Source organism: Otolemur garnettii, unplaced genomic scaffold (genome assembly GCF_000181295.1).
Source record: "Otolemur garnettii isolate 467f Iridium unplaced genomic scaffold, OtoGar3 scaffold00132, whole genome shotgun sequence".
Classification (NCBI taxonomy): Eukaryota; Metazoa; Chordata; class Mammalia; order Primates; family Galagidae; genus Otolemur; species Otolemur garnettii.
Window position 1 is genome coordinate 4,848,066 of NW_003852527.1, and position 9,084 is coordinate 4,857,149.

The 9,084-nt window shown below is 35.6% G+C and overlaps 1 protein-coding gene across 1 annotated transcript in view; it reads right to left on the minus strand.

Annotated features, from left to right (window-relative positions):
- Window positions 1–9,084, minus strand: part of UFL1 (UFM1 specific ligase 1) — a 30,419-nt gene that overhangs the window by 6,704 nt on the left and 14,631 nt on the right. The window contains exons 8-11 of the mRNA XM_023518229.1: window positions 7,741–7,916; window positions 6,490–6,669; window positions 4,346–4,466; window positions 1,534–1,656 (exon numbers count right to left, since the gene is read on the minus strand). Coding sequence (XP_023373997.1) covers window positions 1,534–1,656; window positions 4,346–4,466; window positions 6,490–6,669; window positions 7,741–7,916 — 600 coding nt within the window. The remainder of the gene's footprint in view (window positions 1–1,533; window positions 1,657–4,345; window positions 4,467–6,489; window positions 6,670–7,740; window positions 7,917–9,084) is intronic.

The following is a 9,084-nucleotide window of genomic DNA, read 5'->3' on the forward strand; positions in this document are numbered from 1 at the left end:
CCTGTCTTAGAATACAGAGCTTAAGCAACTGTGCTTACAAACAGCAAGTAGCACATTATAGCTATGGCGGTGTCACTTGTTAGCTGCCTCTTCCTGCTGTAGCCAACATGGAAGGGACTCTGTGAAAGAGGAAAATGTGAATCTAATTATCATTTGAAGTTTGTTTGTTTTTTTTTTGTTGTTTTCTTTTTGCTGGAGATGAGGAAGGCAATGTCATTGTTTCAATACTTAATTTTTTTAAACAGAAAAATTAAAAAATCATAATTTTATTTAGAAAAACAAAGTAAGATGTCTTGCAGACTTAACCTTGCCAAGTAATAACAAATTTAGGAAAAGAAAGATGTATATAATAAATTCTTCCCTTTAGATATGAATAATTGAATAGTTATTATTGTAAAAATTAAACATGCATAAAATTGATGTTTCCTACTTAAATACGCAGAAGTCTACTTTTCACCAACGTCCCAATGTTTGCTTTGCATGACAGTGGAACACCATGAAACTGACCAGCGCTCAAGTCCTGCAGATGCTCTTAGTCATCAAGAGGACAAACCACCACTGTTCTGTGGCCTTTTAAAAACTTGTGTGAAAACATTGCATGGGGAAAGGAAAAAATAAATGTTTATAATTTAGTACACTGTAATTTAACATATTGGAAACATGAAGAGTGAGAGTGTTCTAATTCTCTGTACAGACCTACAAGAATAGCTGGCACACTGCTTGCTTTCCCCTTCTCATCGTGTCTTCTGCAGTGTGGAACGGGATCTTTTCTACACCTTACAAATTGTCACAGCCCTTTCTAATTCTGGATCAACTTCCAACATTTTATTCTTTCCCTTTTCAATATCTTAGGTATCTCCAAGGGTTGCTTTAACATGAAGTGTTTTGCCAACTTCACTCCCTCTAAGACATTTTCATCCTTTTTGTCACAGCTACTTTCCGCATTTGTGCACCTTACTGAGCTTCTCTGGCTGTGTAACTAACGGCTCTTCAATAACGGCAGCACCAACGTTCCCAGTCAGCTGTTCCTTCTGTAACTCCATTCATGCTTGATTAGTCTTTGCTGCACTTTTATTTTTGTGGGTGAATTTCCCCTTCAACTATCCATTTTTGTAAAATAACCCTGGGTTTACTACTAGGAGACAATGAGGTAACACAACTACCTGCGTTGTTACTTATGCACAAAGAATAACAGATGCACAGTGATCAACACCGGCAAACTAGAAGGTAAGTGACATGACTGTTCCAGGTCATGAGACACATCTGTTACTTACGTGCTCATCTGGAGACCTAGAACTGAGCGTAAAGCCTGTACTTTACGTAATTATTCAGTTAATATACAAGGTATCTCGGTAACCGATATTTAAACTGTGTTGTTGATAGACTGACATCATTTAACTCAACCGTGGTAATTTAAATTTGTGCAAAACAAGGACTTCCTATACAAACATATGTGCCTAATGGGATACATCTTAAGAAAGTGTTTTACAAAATCATGCACACACACAGGAAAAGCAAAATAAAGCCACATACCAGAGTGAGACGACAGGGCCTCGTCGTCACTGTCATCATCTTTTCTTCCTTTCTTCTTGATTTTTTTGACTTTGTACTCTCTGGCATTGCTCCCACCTCCTCCTCTCACACTTCCACTGCCCTCTGGTGGGAAAAAGACGTTAATATTATCTCACTAAATCACTACCTTTAGAAAATGGTGACACAAAGCATTTTTTTTTTTTTTTTTTTTTTTTTGGAGACAGAGTATCACTTTGTTGCCCTCTGTAGAGTGTCATGGTGTAGGTGAGAATGACCTTCTTGCTTCCGTGGTATTCTCAAGGTGCCATATTTTGGAGTAGTGTGTCCTGAACTTCCTCATACTTCTATATCCTTTTTTCACTTAAATACATTATGATTTTACAAATCGATAAAATATTAAAGTAGCTGTGAATTACTGTTACAATATAATGAAATTCATAATGGAATAGTTACTCCTCTCTCTTTTCTTTTCCTTTTTTTTTTTTGAGACAGAGTCTCACTTGTCATCCTCAGTAGAGTGCTGTTGCATCACAGCTCACAGCAATCTCAAACTCTTAGGCTCTAGTGATTCTCTTGCCTCAGCCTTCTGAGTAGCTGGGACTACAGGTATCTGCCACAATGCCCAGCTATTTTTAGAGACAGGGTCTCACTCTTGATCAAGCTGGTCTCAAACCTGTGAGCTCAGGCAATCCATCCGCCTCAGCCTCCCAGAATGCTAGGATTATAGGCATGAACCACTGCATCCAGCCCTATAGAGAAGTTTTTAGACTCTTTTTAAACCTGGAATTTCCTTATTAAAACAAAAGCCTCGTAAACCCAATCAATAAAAAATCGATAAACAAAAACATAGGAAATGTCTTGAATTTAAGCAAACTCTTTAGTTGGGCTATCTGCTCAAAATGCAGTCTCCTCCTCTTTCTCTAATGTCACTTTCCTGTAACTCTGAATCTTCACAGCTGAACCCATTCCTTCACTTTCTCTTCTACCTTCCTTGAAAGATATTGGCCCTATTGGTGCATCTCTGTTACCACAGCCTCATCCTTAACCCTCTAACAGAATACTTCACAAATTCAACTGTACTTGGTTTTAACTTCCTGGTTGAGAGATTACATCCATGTTTAGAGGACACATCCTGACTCACCCATCACCCAGTCAGATTACAGACATCTTGAGAGAGGAGTAGTAAGTCTCAATAATGTTTGTACATCTGGTATTAGAACAAGGCTTGAAATTTAAGAGGTGCTCAACAAATGTTGACGATGAATATTAAAATGGGTAAGTAGAAAAATGTCATTATTAATCACCTATTGGCTAAATAGAGACTAAAAAAAATTATGAAACAAACTATAAATAGAAAAATAATGAGGTACTTAAAATATTTGCTCTATAAAATGCAATACCTATGGGTTTTAAACACTGAAAAATACTGCAAATCTATTTCTTCATAAAAGGTTAATTTTTTCCTAATAAGACAAAGTGATTTATATAAACTAAAGATCTTTCTATAACTTCTAAGTAGATTTCCCTTAGATTTCACCATATCCTAGAATTAAAGCTTCTGGTAATTTTCTTTTTCTCTTCTTTTATGATGGACAAATAGTATTTTTAAAAGCACAAGTCTAAAGTGACTCTACTTCACATGTCTGGCAGCAGGTTTCTCCCAGGGAGGACGTTCTCACTGGGCACGACCCATACACGGTGATGAAGCCACTTCAATAAAGAGCAGCATCCCTGAGAACACAGCACTAGGTGAACTTTAGTTGTCAATAAGAACTAAAATGGACCAGTTATGCTAACATAAGACACTAATTTGATGATGATTATGTCAAATTAATAATTATATCTTTAAATAAAGTGATAAAATAGGCATGGCCATGAATATTACTATGACTTACTGGAGTAATTTACTAAAGTTTTCCTAGACGAATAGAGAGAAGTGTCAGAATACTATTGATATGTTTTGCAGAATAAGATTTTGGAAGAGAAAAGAAACTGTCTTAAAGAAATAAAAGTAAATTCCCATGGCAAAAATTAACTTCTTTTATATATGTTCAATGTAGTTGTATTTATTTGCTAATGAAAAATGTTGGATTTATTGGGAAATTCATTCAGTAATCTAAACTGTAACACAAGTAGTGTTCTAGGTACATATTAGAAGTATAACAATAAATGAGATGGATGAGTGGATGAGGTTCCTGTACAATAAAACACATTACAGGGTGGCACCTGTGGCTCAAGAAGTAGGGCGCTGGCCTCTGGCCTCATATACTGGGAGTGGTGGGTTCAAGGCCAGCCCTGGCCAAAACTGCAAAAGAAAAAAAACCCCAAAAAAACCCACATTACAGTAATAAAATAAGACAGCAAAATCTTGTAAGATAAGGTGATAGAGACTGGCTGTGTTTACTTCTGAGGAGTCTCTCTATGGCAGTGGCATTTGAAGGTGAGGTTGGAATGCAAAGAAGGAAACAGTTACTTGACCTTGGGGAGAGGACATTCCAGGGAGAGGGAACAATTTGTGCAAAAGCTCTGAGATAAACACGACCTTGACAAGTTTGACAGTCTAATACAAAGGCTACTGGGCTGGGGGAAAATAAGAGATGAGGGTGAGAAGTTCATTTTCACAAAGAAAACAGAATAATTAATCAATATTTCCATTGTCATAATTAAAATTTAACTCATTAGCAAGAGATTTGACATTAGCAGTTAAAATAAAAGACAAATCAATCAAATAAAAGGCCTTCCAAACAGCCTAATAAATGCAAAGTTCACTGCGACAAACACACACCCTGAACACCCCTTGTGCATCTGTTACCTGTTGCTTTCCTTCTTCGCTCGTCTTTTTTGTCCTTTTTACTTGTACCAATGCTTTCTAACATGGAGACTTGCTTCAGATCTTCTTCAGTGATTAAATGCACAGGATTATTTTTCATTTCCTGAAATAAAATATGCTTTTTTATTAGGAAAAATATATAGCATTTCAGGAAGCATAAAATAAAAATTGTTTATGTATTATTCTTGGTTTGATTTCATTGTTAAGAAGTATAGAGCTTTGTCTCAGAGCTGCCACTCTAAGGATGAATTTCCTTGCCCCAAATCAGTCTCTTTCCCTGCTGTTCTTGGCCTTTCTCTAGCTGATGGAAATCCTGGTCACTATCAACTGAGCATCTAGCATCAGACGTAATCCTGGATGGTTTTACCATTGCTAAATAGACACCCCCATGTTTCCTTCCTTTTTGAGATTTGCACGTGCACTACCACCTGGATACTTAAAGTTTTTGGAAAGATAAAGAACACCCTCTCTCACTCCCCAAATACTATATATAAGTTGCATACTAAGTCATATAAACATTTTTTCCTCAGGATCTATTCTTGATGATCTTTGCTTTTTTTTTTTTTTTTTTGAGACAGAGCCTTAAGCTGTTGCCCTGGGTAGAGTACTGTGGCATCACAGCTCACAGCAACCTCCAACTCCTGGGCTCAAGAGATTCTCCTGCCTCCACATCCCTAGTAGCTGGGACTATAGGTGCCTGCCACAACGCCTGGCTATTTTTTGGTTACAGTTGTCATTGTTGTTTGGTGGGCCCGGCTGGATTCGAACCTGCCAGCTCAGGTGTATGTGGCTGGCGCCTTAGCCGCATGAGCCACAGGCGCCAAGCCAATCTTTGCTTTTTAAAAGTTTATGTTACCAACAATGAACTACTAGGTTCTTTTTCATGGGAAAGTGTCCTATAATCTCTAATGATAAAATAGATTTTCATGGTAAAAAATGCTATCACAGTATTTCCTTTTAGATTTGCTAAAGAAAAATGCTTAGAATCTTGATAGTTAAAGTAGCAGAATCACCTTTTTTGGAACTTATTTTTGGTGTGAGAAGGAAGAGCTCAAGGAAAGAAGAAAAGTGAGGGCTATGTTAAATCTTACATTAGCAAACAACCACAAATAAAAACAACAGTCATTTGATAACTGGTAGTTAACACGTATTGGACATTTTACACATATTCCTTATTTGTTTATATTAATCCTTTCCAGAGTAAGTATCATCATCCTTTCTTTGAAGATAAGGAAACTATTAGTAAACATGTTTAAACTCAGGTGTACTGATATCAAATCTGTATACTTCTTAAAATCTCCTCTGCTACTTATTAGGCTAATTATTGTTATTACTTATTCAGCTATTATTATTAGGCTAAAAGCAAACAATTGTATCAAAGAGCTAGTAAACAGCTTAAAAGAAGTATAGCTAAACATAAATTATTTACATATTTAACGAATGTGCATGCATTTATTAATAGTTTAAGAAAAGCAGGCTTGTTTTAACTATTTTGAGAGTGGGCTTTATTAAGGAGATGGTGCTGCTAACCAGAAACATGAACAGAACAGTCATTAAAGAAGACCTAGTTTGACCTCCATTCCCAAATACTTTCCCTCCATTTCCCAATAGCAGTTGCTCTTGGGAAAACCATCAATCATGGGGGGTGACAAAATTTCCTTACTCAGTAAGTTATCTCCTTTGCATACCCCAAGCAGGCGAAATTAGTGAGGCTCTCTGGATTTAGTGAATATATTATGTACTGACTAAAAATAAATGTGCATTCATACAGATCATGTATTTATTCATATTACACATTCAGACAAAGGATGTTTGTGTACGTTCTAATGTTTGACAATTGGACCAATACCTCAGGCAACTTGACTGTGAAGTGTATGATTTCATTTATGTGATTTCAATTTATAAAATAAGTTCCTCAAGTTCTAATTTATATGTTCTGATGGGAATAAGAGAAAAAAAACAAATCTTGGAGAGATCATAAAAAAGAATGATACATTAAAGAAAAATGATGTATGATACAAAATATTCATTTTGGGGTAGACCGTACCCCATTTTCCAAAAAACATCAGAAAATTCTAACGTGAGAATACCGCTAAAACCAGGAGATGAAAGGAAATCTGGCATACCTTTTCAGCTTTCTGATGCATCGGTTCACTGAACAGTTCTGTACAGTCATTTATAAATTTTTCACTGACTACAACAGTGTCGCTGAAGACTACAGCTGAAGTCTGTTTGCTGAACGCTCTCATCACCTGCTGAAGCAATATGGCAGCATCCTCAACTGACAAAGAACTGGGCAGCAGAGGCTAGAATTACAAACAAAATAAAATGGAGTATAAATAATACAATATGGATAAACCAGCGTTATACACAGACATGCTCTCCCTAAGTGACCTCAGTAAGTCCATGGCTTTGAGAACCACATTTATGCTGATAACTTCCCACATTTGTTTCTTACTTCATTACCACTCTGAGCTCTGAAATCACATATCCTGCCACATACTTTCCCCACTCGTATGCCTAATAGGCGCCTTTAAATCTGCAAAACCACCCTAAAACCTACAAAGCACACTCAGTTCTATCTTACAAACCCTCGAACAATCCACCAGCGTGTCCTGATAACTTTAACTCCAAAATGTATTTCATCTTAGCTCTTTCTAATCCGAAATTTATCTTATTTTCTTAAACTATTTTTTCCCAGTGGAAGTGCCCTTCTTGAGGGCAGGAAACTTCTCTGCCTACCACATCCCCAACAAGCACAATGGTGCATAAAGAAGGCATTTAATAAAATTTGGAAATAAATTTTAAAACATTTAAATCTGGAATCTTTGGGAACTTACGTATCCAAAGTAGGGAATTTTCTACTTTATAAAGAGGGTATGAGCCCTGACTAGAAAAAGATGGATTGCCCTCTTGTTTATTTTTCTTTACCTCTACTTAGCTTTTTGGCATAATGAAGGGCAGGTCAACATTGAACACTGAAGTGAGAATACGATCAGTGCCAAAGCAGCTTGTGCTAGGACATTAGCAGCAATTAAAGGATAAGGGATAAACAAATGCTACCAGATGCCTGAGGCAAGTACCGCTGTAAATACTTAGATAAGACAGTGAGAAGTCTCAATAATTTCTATATCTGATTGATATGTTATGTTGTTTGCAAGTTTGAAATTTATAGAATTCTGAATGTTGGCTACCCACATGCAAAGCCAGAAAGACTTTATGCATAAAATAAAGATTTTTATTTTGACAATGACTGCAGGGATTTTTGAAGCCAAGACTACCTTTATGTATCCTAATTGTTTAAATGGCCTCATATTAGTAGCATATCAATTGTAACTGCTTTAAAGAAAAGTTGAGAAGAAAATGATAAAACATACTGCAATATCAACCCATGTTCCAGAGCTGATGGCTTCTTCCACTGAAGCTTCCACTTGATCTACAAGTCCTTGACCAACACAAGCTGCTTTCAAAAACAAGAGTTGTGTGGTCTTATATCTCTTCTTTATGTAGCTTACAGCATCTGGGATACCAAGTCTAGACAAAGCATCAAATTCTAGAAATACATCAAAAAATTAGATTAGAATTATCAATCACTCATACCTTTTAAAATACAAATACTTAAGTTCTACCCAAACCTATTAGTAATAAACTATATTCTAATATTTTTTAGGTATAGAGCAAAGAAATATATCCCAGTCTATCCCCTGGTTCTCTTATCTTTCCAATTTTTACTACTAAAAATCTTTATAGAAAAACTGTACATTCTTCCTCAATATCAGATGTGTTACTCCCACTCCAAATGAAGGGCAAAGGGAAATGTGGAGATTACAGAGTAATAAAGTCAGAAATGGAGGCAAAGGAGAAGACAATGGTTCAAGAAGCAAAAACTGAAATTAATTTTGATTATAGTTAATTAAAAGAATGGAATATATTTTTCAAATGTTTCATCATGTAACTTAGAACATAGTAATTCACCAATCTAATTTAAAATAATTCACCAATCTAATTTAAACTAGAAAAAAATTAGCACATAAAACAAAAGTAAAAAATAAAGACTTAAAATTTATAGCCAATAAAGTTATTGGACAGATCTTCCTATCTTCCTTACCCTTACACCAAAAAATACTTAAGAAAACAAGAAATAAAAAATTTCTAATCCAAACCTATGGTTAAAGAAACTGAAAAGTACATCACAGAAAGTCAGTAACACAACAGCGAGTATCCTACCATATATTTAAATGGCAATAATAGATAGGATTATTACTAAGCACGTGATCTTTTATATGGTTTGACTTGGGTTATAAAGTTGCTCAAGCTAAGTAAGCTATGCGTGTATGTTTTAATAAACTGATTAAATCTACTTTGTCAAATGATAGCAGAACCACAGTAACAGAATTATTAATAAGAAAAATTTCAATATTTCTGAAGCACTGGATAACTAATAAAAATAAGCATTATAAAGCTGATAGTAAACAAAATATTTTTAAGATGATGTAACTGAAAAACTGGACTTCATAAAATACAAGATATAACTAATATAATTACTTTTACAAGAATCTTATGTACTCAATTCTGATATGAGGACAATTAAGGTGGGGGGTATAGGATGGAGAGAGCTGAGAAAGGGAAGGAGGGAGAGGGTGGGGGGACAAGGGGTGTGGTACACCTCTTGAGAGTAGGACACAATTATAAGAGGGTCCTTATCTAACAAAAGCTATCAA